The sequence below is a fragment of the Ranitomeya variabilis genome, chromosome 8 (genome assembly GCF_051348905.1).
Source record: "Ranitomeya variabilis isolate aRanVar5 chromosome 8, aRanVar5.hap1, whole genome shotgun sequence".
NCBI classification, from domain to species: Eukaryota; Metazoa; Chordata; class Amphibia; order Anura; family Dendrobatidae; genus Ranitomeya; species Ranitomeya variabilis.
In genome coordinates, this window is record NC_135239.1 from 46,576,492 (window position 1) to 46,595,656 (window position 19,165).

General features: G+C 45.2%; 1 protein-coding gene across 1 annotated transcript in view; it reads left to right on the forward strand.

Moving 5' to 3' along the window:
- The window catches only part of LOC143788805 (uncharacterized), a 187,703-nt gene that overhangs the window by 91,679 nt on the left and 76,859 nt on the right, over positions 1-19,165 (forward strand). Inside the window, exons 13-14 of the mRNA XM_077278707.1 lie at positions 5,717-5,773; positions 12,532-12,582. Of these exons, the coding sequence (XP_077134822.1) occupies positions 5,717-5,773; positions 12,532-12,582 (108 nt within the window). The remainder of the gene's footprint in view (positions 1-5,716; positions 5,774-12,531; positions 12,583-19,165) is intronic.

Consider the following 19,165-nt stretch of genomic DNA (forward strand, 5'->3'; position numbering starts at 1 on the left):
GCCTGGTCATATAATGCACCCAATCCTAGTTTACATCCTCACCTGTGCTCAGTAAATGATCGGTTATTTAGTGTGTGTGTATAAAAAGAAACCCAGCACCCCAGACCTTCACTTGAACTGCAACTTGAGCTCTTGACAACATGCCAAAAATCCACCCTGCGACCAAAGCCTGGATTATCAAGAGGCTGAAGACCAGATCCACTGCAGAGGTGGCGGGCACCTTTAATGTGTCTCAGCGTCAAGTACAAAGAATTAAAAAAAAGATTTGAAGAGACTGGAGATGTGTTTGACTAGCCCAGGTCCAGCAGACCCCGCAAGACAACTGCTCAGGAGGAATGTTTGTTGGTTAGAAAATCCAAAGCAAGCCCCTCTTCCACAGCAGCAGAGCTCCAACAGGTCTGGTCACCTCAAGTCCCTGTGTCAACTAGTAAAAGTTAAATTCACCGCACGTGACACGCTGATCGTTAGCAAGGCGTGGGAGCGCCGCTTGTCATAACAGACACTGCAGGTCCACACTACTGGACAGGATCTTCCATAGGCGGACATTTAGATTACAATAGAGCTTATATTGCACCGCTGGGACTTTCCGCCTTCTCTGTATATCACTATCTTAGCTGGAACAAGCGATTACATGACAAAGGCTCTGGTTGAGCCGAAACGTTGTATATAAAAAATCACAGATGCTGTAATATTCTGTTACGCTCCCAGTTTATGTATAATAAATTTATACCAGACTTTGCATAAGAAACCTAGAGAGAGTGCAGTGAACCTAACTTTTACTGTTATTCTGGGCCATTGGTCCGTTACACCAGCACCTCACCATATTAAGGCTGAGTGCACACCTAAACCTTTACCTGTGCCAACTAGAACAGTTTGTAGGATTCTGTCTTAAAATGGCCTCCATGGTCGAATCAGTGGCCAGAAGCCAGCACTAAACAAAAGGCAAATAAAAAACCGTGTGGCGTTTGCAAACTCCCACAGCCTGCTAAATAGATGGACACTGGAAAAGTGGCAGAAGATGGATTTCTCTTCAGTAGAATGACACCACAGCTGCCACAAACACTGCAGGAGACTTACTGGAGCCAGTATGGATCCAAAATACACCCAGAAGACAGTTACATTTGGTGGTTGAAAGATCTTTGTATGTATGTCGTAATCTTAGTTCTGCTCCAGTTTCTATGTACCAGACTTGGTTCCATGTAGTAGACTTATTAAGCTCGGTTCTGCTCCCTATCTCTGTAGTAAGCTCGGTTCTGCTCCCATATCTCTGCAGTAAGCTCGGTTCTGCTCCCATATCTCTGTAGTAAGCTCGGTTCTGCTCCCTTATCTCTCTAGTAAGCTCGGTTCTGCTCCCTTATCTCTGTAGTATGCTAGGTTCTGCTCCCATATCTCTGTAGTAAGTTTGGTTCTGCTCCCATATCTCTGTAGTAAGGTCGATTCTGTTCCCATATCTCTGTCCCATATCTCTGTAGTAAGGTCGATTCTGTTCCCATATCTCTGCAATAAGCTCGGTTCTGCTCCCATTTCTCTGCACTAAGCTCGGTTCTGCTCCCATATCTCTGTAGTAAGCTTGGTTCTGCTCCCATATCTTTGCAGTAAGCTCGTTTCTGCTCCCATATCTCTGTAGTAAGCTCGATTCTGTTCCCCTATCTCTGTAGTAAGCTTGGTTCTGCTCCCTTATCTCTGTAGTAAGCTCGTTTCTGCTGCCATATCTCTTTAGTAAGCCCCGTTCTGCTCCCATATCTCTGCAGTAGCTCGGTTCTGCTCCCTTATCTCTCTAGTAAGCTCGGTTCTGCTCCCTTATCTCTGTAGTATGCTAGGTTCTGCTCCCATATCTCTGTAGTAAGTTTGGTTCTGCTCCCATATCTCTGTAGTAAGGTCGATTCTGTTCCCATATCTCTGCAATAAGCTCGGTTCTGCTCCCTTATCTCTGTAGTAAGCTCGGTTCTGCTCCCATATCTCTGCAGTAAGCTCGGTTCTGCTCCCATATCTCTGTAGTAAGCTCAGTTCTGTTCCCCTATCTCTGTAGTAAGCTTGGTTCTGCTCCCTTATCTCTGTAGTAAGCTCGTTTCTGCTGCCATATCTCTGTAGTAAGCCCTGTTCTGCTCCCATATCTCTGCAGTAAGCTTGGTTCGGCTCCCATTTCCTTGCTGTTAGCTCAGTTCTGCTCCCATATCTCTGTAGTAAGCTCAGTTCTGCTCCCATATCTTTGCAGTATGCTCGGTTCGGCTCCCATATCTCTGAATCTAGTAAGTTCGGTTCTGCTCCCATATCTCTATAATAAGCTCTGTTCTGCTCCCATATCTCTGTAGTAAGCTCTGTTCTGCTCACATATCTGTAGTAAGCTCCGTTCTGTTCCCATATCTCTGGAGTAAGCTCGATTCTGCTCCCATATCTATGCAGCAAGCTCCTTTCAGTTCCCATATCTGTGTACCAGCCTGTTTTTAAAGCCTGTTATCTCTGCTACTTTAATGTAGTGGCCAGATATAAGCAGGGAAAAGGAGGGCCACCGCAACTCGAGGGCCACTGCCTTGTGATTGCCCCCTAGGCTGAAAATTGCCAGCCAGCCTCTGACGATAGTGTGCCTCTTCTCTCCTGGCCTGTAGATGAGTTACAAAAGAAAGTATGAAGGAAAACCGACATGTGTTCTTGCTGTCAGCCATTAATTTTCCCCTTTAGTGAATGCTGTAAAAATGGTAGAGATTATTCTACATATTCTTAAACTTCTATAAAGAAGTAATAGTTATAAGAAGTTATAAACCTCAACGTCAAGTCATCCCGCTATACAATACTACATCATGGCAGTAGAAGGATGATAACTTGTCACCAGCGCTCAGAGTAACTTTGTATTAAATGTGTGTGTCTATGCATCTAATGTAGTGTGAGTGTATTAATATACTCTATAAAAAGGCCAAAAATCCACCAAAGGTTTATAATTAGTGATGAGCGAATATACTCGTTACTCGAGATTTCTCGAGCATGCTCAGGGGTCCTCTGAGTATTTTTTAGTGCTCGGAAATTTAGTTTTCATTTTAGCAGCTGAATGATTTCCATCTGTTAGCCAACATAAGTACATGTGGGGATTCCCTAGCAACCAGGCAACTCCTACATGTACTTATGCTGGCTAACAGATGTAAATCATCCAGCTGCAGCAATAAAAACTAAATCTCCGAGCACTAAAAAATACTCGGAGGACCCTCGAGCGTGCTCGAGAAATCTCGAGTAACGAGTATATTCGATCATCACTATTTAAAATAAAAAATTGTCCAATCTCACCCATTAGTTTTCTGCTGCAAGTTCACAGACTGCAATCTCATATCTCAGCAATGGGAAAATCTATAATTACTGAAGACAGATTTTTTCTGTGAACTGAGAATGAAGATCAGTCCAGGAGAAGAAAGAAGTAAATTTCTTTGAGATATATTACAAAGTATTTTATTTTTGCAGGCACTATTGATTAATTGAGAGAAAAAAAAAATAAAATGATGTTTACGGTTTGAACTCATGACTAGTGTTGAGCATTCCGATGCTGCAAGTATCGGGTATCGGCCGATACTTGCTGTATCGGAATTCCGATACCGGGATTCCGATACTCTTGTGGTATCGGGTATCGGGTATCGGAACAACATTAATGTTAAAATGTGTAAAATAGAGAATTAAAATAAAAAATATCGCTATACTCACCTGTCCGACGCAGCCGGGACCTCAGCGCAGGAACCGGCAGCGTTGTTTGTTTAAAATTCCCGCTTTTACATGGTTACGCGAAGTCCCGGCTTGTGATTGGTCAGGGCGGCCATGTTGCCGGGCCGCGGACCAATCACAGCAAGCCGTGACGAAAATACGTCACGGCTTGCTGTGATTGGTCCGCGTCCCGGCAACATGGCCGCCATTAACCAATCACAAGCCGTGACGTCACGGGAGGCTGGAAACGCGCTCATTTTAAAAAGGGCGCGTGTCCAGCCTCCCGTGACGTCACGGCTTGTGATTGGTTGCGTCGCGGTCAACCAATCACAAGCCGGGAGGCTGGACACGCGCCCATTTCAAAATGAGCGCGTCCAGCCTCCCGGCTTGTGATTGGTTGATCGCGGCGCAACCAATCACAAGCCGTGACGTCACGGGAGGCTGGACACGCGCCCATTTCAAAATGAGCGCGTCCAGCCTCCCGGCTTGTGATTGGTTGATCGCGGCGCAACCAATCACAAGCCGTGACGTCACGGGAGGCTGGACACGCGCCCATTTTAAAATGAGCGCGTGTCCAGCCTCCCGTGACGTCCCGGCTTGTGATTGGTCAGGGCGGCCATATTGCCGGGACGCGGACCAATCACAGCAAGCCGTGACGTAATTTCGTCACGGCTTGCTGTGATTGGTCCGCGTCCCGGCAACATGGCCGACCTGACCAATCACAAGCCGGGAATTCACGTAACCAAGTAATAGCGCGATTTTTAAACAAACAACGCTGCCGGTTCCCTCGCTGAAGTCCAGGCTGCGTCGGAGAGGTGAGTATAGCGATATTTTTTATTTTAATTCTTTCTTTTACACATTTATATGGTTCCCAGGGCCTGAAGGAGAGTTTCCTCTCCTTCAGACCCTGGGAACCATCAGGGATACCGTCCGATACATGAGTCCCATTGACTTGTATTGGTATCGGGTATCGGTATCGGATTGGATTCCGATACTGTGACGGTATCGGCCGATACTTTCCGATACCGATACTTTCAAGTATCGGACGGTATCGCTCAACACTACTCATGACTATTTCTACCAAACCATATTGTGTTAGACTTTACCATCAATCTATGTAATCTTACTTAATTGGAATACAGTATAAAGGAGCAAAGGGGTGCATGTAATTGCATATTAATTTTACCTATTTTATCTTTTTGCATTGACATTTTCAAAACATTGCTTTCTTGTCATTGAGTGTAAACTAGGGCTGAGCGATCTTTAGTTTTTTAGGGTCGAGTCGGGTTTTGTGAAACCCAACTGTCTTAAAAGTCGAGTCGAGTGAAATCGGCCGACCACCGTGAAAAGTCGGGTTTCGGCCGAAACACGAAACCCAATGAAGGAATTAAATTTTTTTTTTTTTTTCTCTCTCTCTCTCTCTCGCTCTCTCTCTCTCTGCGTCATACGAAACGCGACTTTGCCGCCAAGATCGCGTACCGCATGGCCGACCCCGCACAGGGATCGGGTCGGGTTTCATGAGACGCCGACTTTGCCAAAAGTCGGCGACTTATGAAAATGCACGACCCGTTTCGCTCAACCCTAGTGTAAACACCTACTGAAAACTTGGCCAATCACTTGCTAATCACATAAACGTCAATATTTCAGTATGACCAGGAATAAGGCATTATAAATTAATAATAATAATAGGCGGCTTATTCTGTGAAGTAATGTATAATGTATATAGTAACAAAGACACAGACGGTCATATGGGCCGTCCTCCAGACTCCAGCTGCACCACCAACCTGACCTACAGAACGCATTAGGCACTTACACTACTGATTTAGTATTGCCCACCAGCCCTATGGGCCAGGGAAACTTCTGAAGCTTAGATCAAAGGTATCCATAGGCTCCCATTAACTTGACAAAGGCTAAAACTTTATAACCTCTGTCAGGTGAGTGTACTGTATATTGGGAATGCCTCTAAGTGGATTAGTTGATAATTTAATTTTACTTACATATAATTATAGATATTTTGTCAATTCTTATTTCACAGTTTGACGGAAATGTAAAAAACTATGAAGCGGCCTTCGATAATGTGAAAGACACATTGGTAAGAAATACTCAATAACAGTCTGTTGATGAATGTCAAGATATAGTGTTCTCACATTAATGATAGTGTAACTGCAGCGCCCCAGAGTCCTGGTCGTTGCAGTACTGATGCTCCGCCGCTAAGGGGGGCTGTGGTACGTCTGATGGCACTGAAGGAGTTCACCTGACCAGGTATCACAGACACCAATACACTTCACAGTCTGGCCTCCAGGGGGAGCTAAGGGTACTATGTATTAGGCCACTCCTCACAGTCTGGTAAAACTGGGGGTTGGATAAGAAGTTAGACAGAAAGCTGACTGAGGATCGAACAGGCAACATCCCGTGGCAGGGGGTGTTGCGGGGAGAGATTCAGGGGGGTCCCTGTCAGGGGTGGGATCCTGACAGAGGCCTAGCGAACAGAGAGAACGTTATGGGACCGCGCCTGCACTAGATAGCGGCGGTGCCCTAAGAAAGGACAAGAAGCGAGGTATATTGTGCTGAGTGAGAAACGAGATCAATGCAACAAGGAGAAAACACCAGTAGGAGTCGTGCTGTAAGACGAGGCAACATCCTACTGAGGCGCGTAGCCGGTGGCCGGAACGCCGAGGAAGTATCAGGCTCCAAGCAATACTTCAAACCTACGGCAGGACAGTCAGTTATAGGCGGGCTGTCTCACCCAATTCACCTAAGAAGACACAGGGGGGGTAACAACAGGAGAGGGGCGACGCTAGAGCCCAGGAAAACCTCCGAGCCTCCCCGTCATACGGGTGCGTCCTAACCATAGCATTTGGGGGACGAAGAAGAACATCAGAATCGAGTTGTGAGGGAACACGAGAAACAGACACAACAGTTGTGGGGACTATCCCGTAAGCACAGCAGGGGAGGACCACAACACACAAGCGCTAGAAGGTAGGCACAGATTTCCACCTGCAAAGGGAACTCTGGAGGTGCCATCGGACTGGCCGGACTTGCGCAGCCCGGTTAACCGTATTCCGGATGATTGAGGACCCTGAAGCCTTCAGTAAAGAGGTAAAGAGACTGCAACCTGGTGTCCTCGTTATTTACTGCGACCGGCACTTCACCGCACTACCACCACCATCCACACCTATTATTGGGCGCCCCTCAGCAGGGTCACGGACCGGGTCTAGCCACCGTGACAATCCCAGAGCAGAGACTCAGAGGCCCGGTACCGGGTACCCCTTGGCCCTGCGGCAGTGGGGGGGCGCTACAACTTGGCGTCACGAACAGGATCTACTTAAGCCTGAAGAATCAGGTCATGTGTGCCTTGGAATTGTGATTTATTGTGCTTGGACTGTGACTTATTGCAAAGACTGTGTATTGCCACTTGCCGCCAGAAGTTCCCACCAAAACCGCTGCCATTACAGCGCTAAGGAGAGCGCAGGAGAAGAAGGGCGTGGAGTGGGCGTAGACAAGCTGGAGAGCGCGAAAGACAATGGCCGCCCAGTCTAAATATTTCTGCCCCTTGAGGACGTGTCCGTCAGCAGCCGAGATCCGCCTACTGATCCTCAATGGGGGGCGGAGACAACGGAAGCGAAACCGCCCACGAAGGAGAGAGCGGGAAAAGGACCAGGAAGAAGAAGTCAGCGACATGGAGGACGCCATGGCGAGCCACCCGGAGCCGGAGCGAGGGGCCGGAGTGGATGAGCTCGGCGACCAACTCCGGCGGACGCAGCTGAGCACTGAGGCCGGGTGGAAGAAGACCTTCATCGGGAGCCTCATCAGACGTCTGTTGGCAGCCTCGTCCGGTCCGGAGCAGGAAAGAAGTTCCAGCGCTCCGAAGCCAGAAAGCAAGGCCCTGCCGGAAAGCGAGGTGCTGCAAACGGAGATGACAACGCCGCAGCGCAAGGCCCTGCAACTGGTGTTCCAGACCCCAGCGGAGACGGCGCAGATCGGCACCGGAGGGACCGCATCTGAAGCAGGTATGAAGAACGACCCTGCCTCGCCAGCAGAGGACTTACTGATAGGCCCCGTCGCGGTGCCCCCTCTCCCTGGGACCTATAGACTCCGGCGCCTTACACTCTGGGATCGGGCCACGGGTATGGAGCACTTCTTAAAGGCCCCGATCTCGCCGATCACCTTGCCGAGCGAGATCTATGCGGAGCTACGGCCGCCAAAGCGAGAGTAAACCTCGATGCCATGGATATGTAAATAGTTAACTGCTTGCTTCCCTGCTTTATGCTGCTTTAAACCCGACCAGGGTCAACTCTTAAAGGGATCCCTTTGTTTACCCGGGATCCCTTCTTCTGCTTTTTGTTTTTGTTTCCTGTTTCATCATTTTTGAAAGAACTGCTGGATCATGAACACTGCATGATTACAAACTCCTTGTAAATAGTTTGCACCTTCTTAAAGGTGCCCTCTACTGGTTTTATAAAAGAAAGGACTCTTTGTGAAGAAATTGTTCCTGGAAGCAGTACCAGAGTCCTTGCTGCGTACGGACTTGCAGCTTGAGAAGTTGCACTACCTCATAGAGACTTGGTCCCCTCTTAAAGGGAATGTGCACTCATAGCACTTAAAGTATAATGATGCCTTAAGAGAAATAGTAATAATGCTTACATGTAAAGTTATATGTAGAAAGCTAGTTAATTGTAAGAAATGCTTAATAATGTGTTAGAGAATGAGGACAGGAAGTGAACCCAGACGGGGTTAGTCAGTGAGTCCTCCTAGGAGCCATACAGAGATGGCTCGGTGATCCTAAACTGAGAGATGGATGATATGTTCTATACTGTGTATAGTCGCAGAAAGGCAGAAGGCCCGGGCGGAAAGGGGCGGTCCTGTAATAGAACGAGAGGCAGTAGGCCTGGAGCAGATAGACAGGCGGTCCTGCAGATGTAAAGATGGCAAATAAAGAAAAGTTGATTAGCCTTATAGTGTTTTATAAGAAGGTCTTTAGTGGATTCAGCGTGTACGTCCTTAAAGGCAATGTTAAATTATTGTTCAGAAATTTGCACTAAGTAGAATACCCGGTTGGGTAAGAGAAGTTATTTATAGTATGTTACTTATAATATTTAACCATGTTTGTAATGTTCAAGTGTCCTCACCTCCCATAAAGGGAAGCTCTGTTCAAATTTGCTTATTGTTACTGGGTTTCTAAAATTGTATGTCTTTTTGCTGACATGTATTGTTGTTTTCTTCCCAGTCCAGGAGTACTGAATTTAACCGGGGGGGAGTGCAGCGCCCCAGAGTCCTGGTCGTTGTAGTACTGATGCTCCGCCGCTAAGGGGGGCTGTGGTACGTCTGATGGCACTGAAGGAGTTCACCTGACCAGGTATCACAGACACCAATACACTTCACAGTCTGGCCTCCAGGGGGAGCTAAGGGTACTATGTATTAGGCCACTCCTCACAGTCTGGTAAAACTGGGGGTTGGATAAGAAGTTAGACAGAAAGCTGACTGAGGATCGAACAGGCAACATCCCGTGGCAAGGGGTGTTGCGGGGAGAGATTCAGGGGGTCCCTGTCAGGGGTGGGATCCTGACAGAGGCCTAGCGAACAGAGAGAACGTTACGGGACCGCGCCTGCACTAGATAGTGGCGGTGCCCTAAGAAAGGACAAGAAGCGAGGTATATTGTGCTGAGTGAGAAACGAGATCAATGCAACAAGGAGAAAACACCAGTAGGAGTCGTGCTGTAAGACGAGGCAACATCCTACTGAGGCGCGTAGCCGGTGGCCGGAACGCCGAGGAAGTATCAGGCTCCAAGCAATACTTCAAACCTACAGCAGGACAGTCAGTTATAGGCAGGCTGTCTCACCCAATTCACCTAAGAAGATACAGGGGGGTAACAACAGGAGAGGGGCGATGCTAGAGCCCAGGAAAACCTCCGAGCCTCCCCGTCATACGGGTGCGTCCTAACCATAGCATCTGGGGGACGAAGAAGAACATCAGAATCGAGTTGTGAGGGAACACGAGAAACAGACACAACAGTTGTGGGGACTATCCCGTAAGCACAGCAGGGGAGGACCACAACACACAAGCGCTAGAAGGTAGGCACAGATTTCCACCTGCAAAGGGAACTCTGGAGGTGCCATCGGACTGGCCGGACTTGCGCAGCCCGGTTAACCGTATTCCGGATTGAGGACCCTGAAGCCTTCAGTAAAGAGGTAAAGAGACTGCAACCTGGTGTCCTCGTTATTTACTGCGACCGGCACTTCACCGCACTACCACCACCATCCACACCTATTATTGGGCGCCCCTCAGCAGGGTCACGGACCGGGTCTAGCCACCGTGACAATCCCAGAGCAGAGACTCAGAGGCCCGGTACCGGGTACCCCTTGGCCCTGCGGCAGTGGGGGGGCGCTACATAACCCTTTAAGATCCTGAACATATAAGGACATATAAAGGCCAAGGGCCTGGTTTGCTTTATACCTAAATCAGCTTAATGTCCTGATCTTCTGCAGAGCTGCCGACTGGGGGAGAAGGGTCATGTATTACATAATGTGACTGGGCAGAAGTTGGAGGTGCTTTCTTTACAGCGACCCCCTGTATGGAGAACTGTCTAATGGGTGTAATAATATCTTCTCGTATAACTCTACTTGGCTATTATACCTACATGCTAATTTCAAAGGAACTTGTCACTCCATTCATGATGTCCAACCCATGGGCAGCATGAATCAGGGTCTGGCTGCATGATTGCATCCAGGTATGTTTTTCTCAAAAACGTTGGGCGTTCCACAGATAGCATAGCTTAAAAAGCCGACCGGGAGCTATAGAGAGAGACCTGCCTAGTCCGCTCCAGACCAGCTTCTGCTTGCACCACTGCAGGTGATTGATAGTTCTCTCCCTTGTGTGCACATAGTGAAAGACATATCAGTCAACTATAGCTGGGAAAGGAGACGCCGGAAAGGGGCTGCAGCACTAGACAAGTAATGATTTACCCCATGGTCCCCGGCCACCTCTTCAAACTTCAAACATACCTGTCTGGAGTCCCACAGCCAGGCTCTGATTTATGTTACCTGTGCTTCGGACTGCATGAATCTAGTGACATGTTCCTTTTAATACTGTAAGCCTATCATAATTCTCTAAATTCAGTGAAATTCTCTTTAAGCCACTTGCTTACCTTCCTATAGGGATTGACCCTTTTTCGTATACTGTACCTATTAGGAAATTCTCAGTTAATGTAGTTAACATCTTCATCTCCTGATAACAGTGGAGAATGGTTAGAAAAATATCTCCTAGTATTTCCTTTGTGAGCCCCTATAGTTTCTGGCTCTGGTCCTCCTGTTTTCTCATGTTAGGAGTTTTTGCAGTTTTTTTTTAACCTTAAGAGGTTTTGAATAATTCCTGGGAGGAAAATATAAATTGCATGTCACTTCAAGTTTACAACATCAAAAAGTCATCAAAAACTCATTGTGGGAACGTAGCCTAACAGCACACATGCAGTAATTGGATCCTGTATGTTACTGACAAAGTCCTGAGATCCGCAGGCATTTCCCAGCAGTAGTGTTGAGCATTCCGATACCGCAAGTATCGGGTATCGGCCGATATTTGTGGTATCAGAATTCCGATACCGAGATCCGATACTTTTGTGATATTGGGAATCGGTATCGGGATCGATATTAATGTGTAAAATAAAGAATAAAAATAAAAAATATTGATATACTCACCTCTCCGACGCAGCCTGGACCTTACCGATGTAACCGGCAGCTTCCGTTCCTAAGAATGAGCGCTTGAAAGACCTTAGATGACGTCGCGGCTTGTGAATGGTCGCATGGCGGTCACGTGACCGCTCACGCGACCAATCACAAGCCGCGACGTCATCTAAGGTCTTTCAAGCGCTCATTCTTAGGAACGGAAGCTGCCGGTTACATCGTTAAGGTCCAGGCTGCGTCGGAGAGGTGAGTATATCAATATTTTTTATTTTTATTCTTTATTTTACACATTAATATGGATCCCATGGCCTGAAGGAGAGTTTCCTCTCCTTCAGACCCTGGGAATCATACAGGATACCTTCCGATACTTGGTGTCCCATTGACTTGTATTGGTATCGGGTATCGGCGATATCCGATACTTTTCGGGTATCGGCCGATACTATCCGATACCGATACTTTCAAGTATCGGAGGGTATCGCTCAACACTACCCAGCAGTCAAGGTATGTGCACAAGACATCTTTTCCAGGTGGGAGAATCCATCATGTTTTTCAAGCACAAAATGCTTCAAGAAACTCTTAGTTTTTTTTCTGAAATTTTGTTTTTTTGCATTTTTTTTTAGTTTTCTGAGCATTTTTCCAACAGTTTTGACCATTGCTGTTTTTTCAGAGAGTTTTTTTTCCATGGTTTTTGTAGTATATTAACTGCTGTTTTCTGGTCATTTTTTTTCACTTTATTAAATAATTAAGAAACCGCTAGCATTTTCTTAAGTGAAAAAATTATGGTATAAAGGTCAATTTGACATCCAAGCGTCTGTGGGAATATTTTTAGCTTTCCCTTTGATTTGCACTATAAAATACACAGCATCTTCCGAGGGGAGAAAATGGACGTCACCTCTTTTAACCGCTTGATACTTCTAGAAGTCTGAAGTGGTCAAAAGCGTGAACACGTGCACCGAAAGTCATTTATACATAAAAAAAAAAGCTTATGTTCATTCTTTTGAGGTTTTTCTAACAGGTCTTTGATACGGATTACATGGTGAAATGTGCCTGAAAAAGACATCTTGTAAAACTCCTGTGGCAAATGAAGAAATAATACAACTACAGTAAAATTATTTTCATTTAGATTCAAAGCTTGAACTTCACTTTATTTTTCTTTCTTCTATTTCCTTAATAGAAAAAATTGGGATGTGAGGCTGATTACCTACTTGGAACAGATGCAACAATTGTAAGATAACATAGAAAACAAATTAGAATTTCACTTGATTATGTTCACATTTTACACTATGTTATACAGGATAGCGTCTTCAGGAGATTCAGTTTCACTTCTTATTTAAGTAAAAAAGAAAGATAAGAAAGAAAAATCTGACTTGAAAAATGGTACAATTAATACAGAATTTGAGTGTTATTCCGAGCTGTTTTGCTGGCATCAGTTGGGACTGAAATCTATCTTGAGAAAGTGTATGCAGAAAGAGAAGCAAGAGGGCAAATCAAATCTTCAATTTTTGGAAATTTCAAACAATTAAATGGAGACAGTGCTGCACATACAGCCAGCTCTCCGCTGACAGCAATGCACGATAGCGCCCCGCCATTCTCGAGAGAGATACTTGTCCTCAAGCTACTGTACTATTACAAAGGTAGTCCACTAGATTACATAATAAAGGAATAAATGGCATCAAAAGTTCCTGAGTGGAACAAAAGGAATAAGACATTTGATATATATATATATATATATATATATATATATATATATATATACACACACACACACACACACACACACACACACACACACACACACACACACACACACACACACACACACACTTGCAAGCAAAAAGCACAGCCTAAATTTTTAATTCAATATATAATAACTTTAATTTGTTAATATGTTATGAACAGCATTAACCCCTTAAGCCCCGAGGGTGGTTTGCATGGTAATGACCGGGCCAATTTTTACAATTCTGACCACTATCCATTTATGAGGTTATAACTCTGGAACTCTTCAACGGATCTTAGCGATTCTGACACTGTTTTCTCGTGACATATTGTACTTCATGATAGTGGTAAAATTTCTTCGATATAACTTGCGTTTATTTGTGAAAAAAAAGGAAATTTGGCAAAAATTTTGAAAATTTCACAATTTTCCAAATTTGAATTTTTATGCCCTTAAATCACAGAGATATGTCACACAAAATACTTAATTAGTAACATTTCCCACATGTCTACTTTACAGCAGCACAATTTTGGAACCAAAATTTTTTTTTGTTACGGACTTATAAGGGTTAAAAGTTGACCAGAAATTTCTCATTTTTACAACACCATTTTTTTTTAGGGACCACATCTCATTTGAAGTCATTTTGAGGGTCTATATGATAGAAAATACCCAAGTGTGACACCATTCTAAAACTGCACCCCTCAAGGTGCTCAAAACCACATTCAAGAAGTTTATTAACCCTTCAGGTGTTTCACAGGAATTTTTGGAATGTTTAAATAAAAATGAACATTTTACTTTTTTCACACAAAATTTATTTCAGCTCCAATTTGTTTTATTTTACCAAGGGTAACAGGAGAAAATGGACCCCAAAAGTTGTTGTCCAATTTGTCTTGAGTACGCTGATACCCCATATGTGGGGGTAAACCACTGTTTGGGCGCATGGCAGAGCTCGGAAGGAAAGGAGCGCCATTTTACTTTTCAATGCAAAATTGACTGGAATTGAGATGGGACGCCATGTTGCGTTTGGAGAGCCCCTGATGTGCCTAAACATTGAAACACCCCACAAGAGATACCATTTTGGAAAGTAGACCCCCTAAGGAACTTATCTAGATGTGTGGTGAGCACTTTGACCCACCAAGTGCTTCACAGAAGTTTATAATGCAGAGCCGTAAAAATAAAAAATCATATTTTTTCACAAAAATGATCTTTTCGCCCCCAATTTTTTATTTTCCCAAGGGTAAGAGAAGAAATTGGACCCCAAAAGTTGTTGTGCAATTTGTCCTGAGTACGCGGATACCCCATATGTGGGGGTAAACGACTGTTTGGGCGCATGGCAGAGCTTGGAAGGGAAGGAGCGCCATTTGACTTTTCAATGCAAAATTGACTGGAATTGAGATGGGACACCATGTCACGTTTGGAGAGCCCCTGATGTGCCTAAACATTAAAACCCCCCACAAGTGACACCATTTTGGAAAGTAGACCCCCTAAGGAACTTATATAGATGTGTTTTGAGAGCTTTGAACCCCCAAGTGTTTCACTATAGTTTATAACGCAGAGCCGTGAAAATATAAATTCTTTTTTTTTCACAAAAATGATTTTTTAGCCCCCAGTTTTGTATTTTCACAAGGGTAACAGGATAAATTGGACCCCAATAGTTGTTGTCCAATTTGTCCTGAGTATGCTGATACCCCATATGTGGGAGGAACCACTGTTTGGGGGCATGGCAGAGCTCGGAAAGGAAGGAGCGCCATTTGGAATGCAGACTTAGATGGATTTTTCAGCAGGCGTCACGTTGCATTTGCAGAGCCCCTGATGTACCCAAACATTGAAACCCCCCACAAGTGACCCCATATTGGAAACTAGACCTCCCAAGGAACTTATCTAGATGTGTTGTGAGAACTTTGAACCCCCAAGTGTTTCACTACAATTTATAACGCAGAGCCGTGAAAATAAAAATTCTTTTTTTTCCCACAAAAATGATTTTTAGCCCCCCAAATTTTTATTTTCCCAAAGATAACAAGAGAACTTGGACCCCAAAAGTTGTTGTCCAATTTGTCCAGAGTACGCTGATACCCCATATGTTGGGGTAAGCCCCTGTTTGGGCGCACGGGAGAGCTCGGAAGGGAAGGAGCACTGTTTTACTTTTTCAACGCAGAATTGGCTGGAATTGAGATCGGACGCCATGTCGTGTTTGGACAGCCCCTGATGTGCCTGAACAGTGGAAACTCCCCAATTCTACCTGAAACCCTAATCCAAACACACCCCTAACCCTAATTCCAATGGTAACCCTAACCACACCCTAACCCTGACACACCCCTAACTCTAATCCCAACCCTGATCCCAACCGTAAATGTAATCCAAACCCTAACTTTAGCCCCAACCCTAATCCTAACTTTAGCCCCAACCCTAACTTTAGCCCCAACCCTAACCCTAACTGTAGCTCCAACCCTAGCCCCAACCCTAACCCTAGCCCTAACCCTAGCCCTAACCCTAGCCCTAATCCTAATGGGAAAATGGAAATAAATGCATTTTTTTAATTTCATTATTTTTCCCTAACTAAGGGGTGATGAAGTGGGGTTTCATTTACTTTTATAGCGTTTTTTTATATTGGATTTTTATGATTGGCAGCTGTCACACACTAAAAGACGCTTTTTATAGCAAAAAAGTTTTTGCATCTCCACATTTTGAGACCTATAATTTTTCCATATTTTGGTCCAGAGAGTCATGTGAGGTCTTGTTTTTTGCGGGACGAGTTGATGTGTTTATTGGTAACATTTTCAGACACATGACAGTTTTGATCGCTTTTTATTCCGATTTTTGTGAGGCAGAATGACCAAAAACCAGCTATTCATGAATTTCTTTTGGGGGAGGCATTTATACCATTCCACGTTTGGTAAAATTGATAAAGCAGTTTTATTCTTCGGGTCAGTACGATTACAGCGATATCTCATTTATATCATTTTTTTATGTTTTGGTGTTTTTATACGATAAAAGCTATTTTATAGAAAAAATGATTATTTTGGCATCGCTTTATTCTGTGGACTATAACTTTTTTATTTTTTTGTTTATGATGCTGTATGGCAGCTCTTTTTTTGCGGGACAAGATGACATTTTCAGCGGTACCATGGTTATTTATATCAGTCTTTTTGATCGCGTGTTATTCCACTTTTTGTTCGGCGGTATGATAATAAAGTGTTATTTTTTGTCTCGTTTTTTTTTATTGTTACGGTGTTCACTGAAGGGGTTAACTAGTGGGACAGTTTTATAGGTTTTGTCGTTATGGACGCGGCGATACTACATATGTGTACTTTTATTGCTTTTTTTATTATTTAGATAAAGAAATGTATTTATGGGAATAATATATATTTTTTTTCTTTATTGAGGAATTTTTTTTATTATTTTTTTTACACATGTGGATTTTTTTTTAAACTTTTTAACTTTGTTTCAGGGGGGGACATCACAGATCGCTGATCTGACAGTTTGCACAGCACTCTGTCAGATCAGCGATCTGACTTACAGCGCTGCGCCTGCTCTGGACCCGGAAGTAATCCCTGCAGGACCCGGATGCAGCCCCATGGCCATTTTGGATCCGGGGCCTGCAGGGATAGGAGGTAAGAGACGCTCGGAGCAACGCGATCACATCGCGTTGCTCTGGGGGTCTCAGGGAAGCACGCAGGGAGCCGGGGGTTAATGTGCTGGGGGCGGTCCGTGACCGCTCCTGGCACATAGTGCCGGATGTCAGCTGCGATAGTCAGCTGACACCCGGCCGCGATTGGCCGCGCTCCCCCATGAGCGCGGCCGATCGCATATGACATACTATCCCGTTGGTGGGAATTAAGGCCCACCCCACCTCGACGGGATAGTACGTCATAAGGGGTTAAAAAGGAAATGCTTTACATTTTCTTCGAAAAAAAGGATTGTTTTATGTACTCCACAATCCATAAAAAAGAAGCCCTAATTCAGCTGCACCAATGAAACCATGACAAAGTTACCTGATATATGGGCAGAAGCTGGGAGCAGAAAAAGCACAATAGGGTCTTACCCAGGACACATCAATTAAAAATATATAGGTTGTGCTAACACCCAGCAAATTATAGTTATAGAAGCTCCAGCTGCTGCAGATCCATAGGTCATCCCACCAATACATCAGTCTTAGGAGAGAAAATGTGGAACGTTCCGCTCTGCTGACGAGTAGATGAAGTTTCCAAAGCCTGGAGTTTGTATAATAGTTTCGAAGTACACACACTTTTTCTCAGGACATAACCACATATTATTATTATTATACATTTTTATAGCGCCATTTATTCCATAGCGCTTTACATGTGAACAGGGCAAATTAGACAAGTACAATAAACATGAGTAAAACAAGGCACACACAAGTACAGGAGGAGAGAGGACCCTGCCCGCGAGGGCACAGTCTACAGGGGATGGGTGAGGATACACTAGGAGAGGGTAGAGCTGGTCATGCGGTGGTTCAGTAGACTGAGGATTACTGCAGGTTGTAGGCTTGTCAGCAGAGGTGGGTCTTCAGGTTCCTTTTGAAGGTTTCCGTGGTAGGTGAGAGCCTGATGTATTGGGGTAGAGAGTTACAGAGTATAGGGGAAGCACGGGAGAAGTCTTGGATGCGGTTGTAGGAGGAAGAGATGAGGGAGGAGTAGAGAAGGAGATCATGAGACGATCGAAGGTTATGTGTAGGTAGGTACCGGGAGACCATGTCACAGATGTATGGAGGAGTCAGGTTGTGAATGGTTTTGTATGTCATTGTTAGTGTTTTGAACTGTAGTCTCTGGGCAATAGGAAGCCAATGAAGGGCCTGGCAGAGAGGAGAGACTGGGGAATAACGGGGAGACAGGTGGATTAGTCGGGCAGCAGAGTTTAGGATGAATTGGAGTGGTGCCAGAGTGCTAGAGGGGAGGCCAGAGAGTAGGAGGTTGCAGTAGTCGAGGCGGGAGATGATAAGGGCATGTACTAGTGTTTTTGTGGTTTCAAGATCAAGGACTGCACGGATCGGGGAAATGTTTTTGAGTTGGAATCGGCAAGAGGAGGCAAGGGCTTGGATATGTGTTTTGAAAGAGAGGGTAGAGTCAAGGATCACCCCGAGGCAGCGAGCGTGCGGGACTGGGGAAAGTGAGCAGCCGTTGACATTGATGGATAGGTTGGGAGGAGGGGTAGAGTGAGGTGGGGGAAAGATGATGAATTCTGTTTTGTCCATGTTCAGTTTTAGAAAGCGAGTATAAAAGAAAGATGAGATAGCAGACAGACATTGTGGGATTTTGATCAGTAAGGAAGTGAGGACAGGTCCAGATAGGTAGATCTGTGTGTCATCAGCGTAGAGATGATATTGTAAACCGTGGGATTCTATGAGCTGTCCCAGGCCAAAGGTGTAGATGGAGAAGAGTAGGGGTCCTAGAACTGAGCCTTGGGGGACACCAACAGACAGGGGGCGAGATGAGGAGGTGGTGTGGGAGAGGGAGACACTGACTGTCCGGTCTGTTAGATATGATGAGATCCAGGATAGGGCCAAGTCTGTGATGCCAAGAGATGAGAGAATCTGTAACAGGAGAGAGTGGTCCACAGCGTCGAAGGCAGAAGACAGGTCCAGGAGGAGGAGGACAGAGTAGTGTCGCTTGCTCTTGGCAGTTAGTAGGTCATTGGTCACTTTAGTAAGGGCAGTTTCAGTTGAGTGATGTGATAGGAAGCCAGATTGTAACCGGTCAAAGAGGGAACAGAAGGAGAGGTGGGAGGACATTTCAAGATGGGCATGCTGTTCCAGTAGTTTTGAGGCATAAGGGAGAAGGGATATCGGGCGATAGCTGGACACAGAGGATGGGTCGAGGGAGGGTTTTTTGAATATAGGTGTGATTGATGCATGTTTGAAGGATGAGGGGAAGACACCGTTTGTAAGTGAGAGGTTGAAGAGTTGTGTTAGGGTTGGGATGAAGACTTTTGCGAGGTTAGGGATGAGGTGGGATGGGATCGGGTCAAGCGTGCAAGTGGTGAGATGTGATATTGACAGAAGGTACATATAGTACATATAGTACAACGTGTGGCTATGTCCTGAGGAAGAAGTGTGTGTGCTTAGAAATGCATAGCT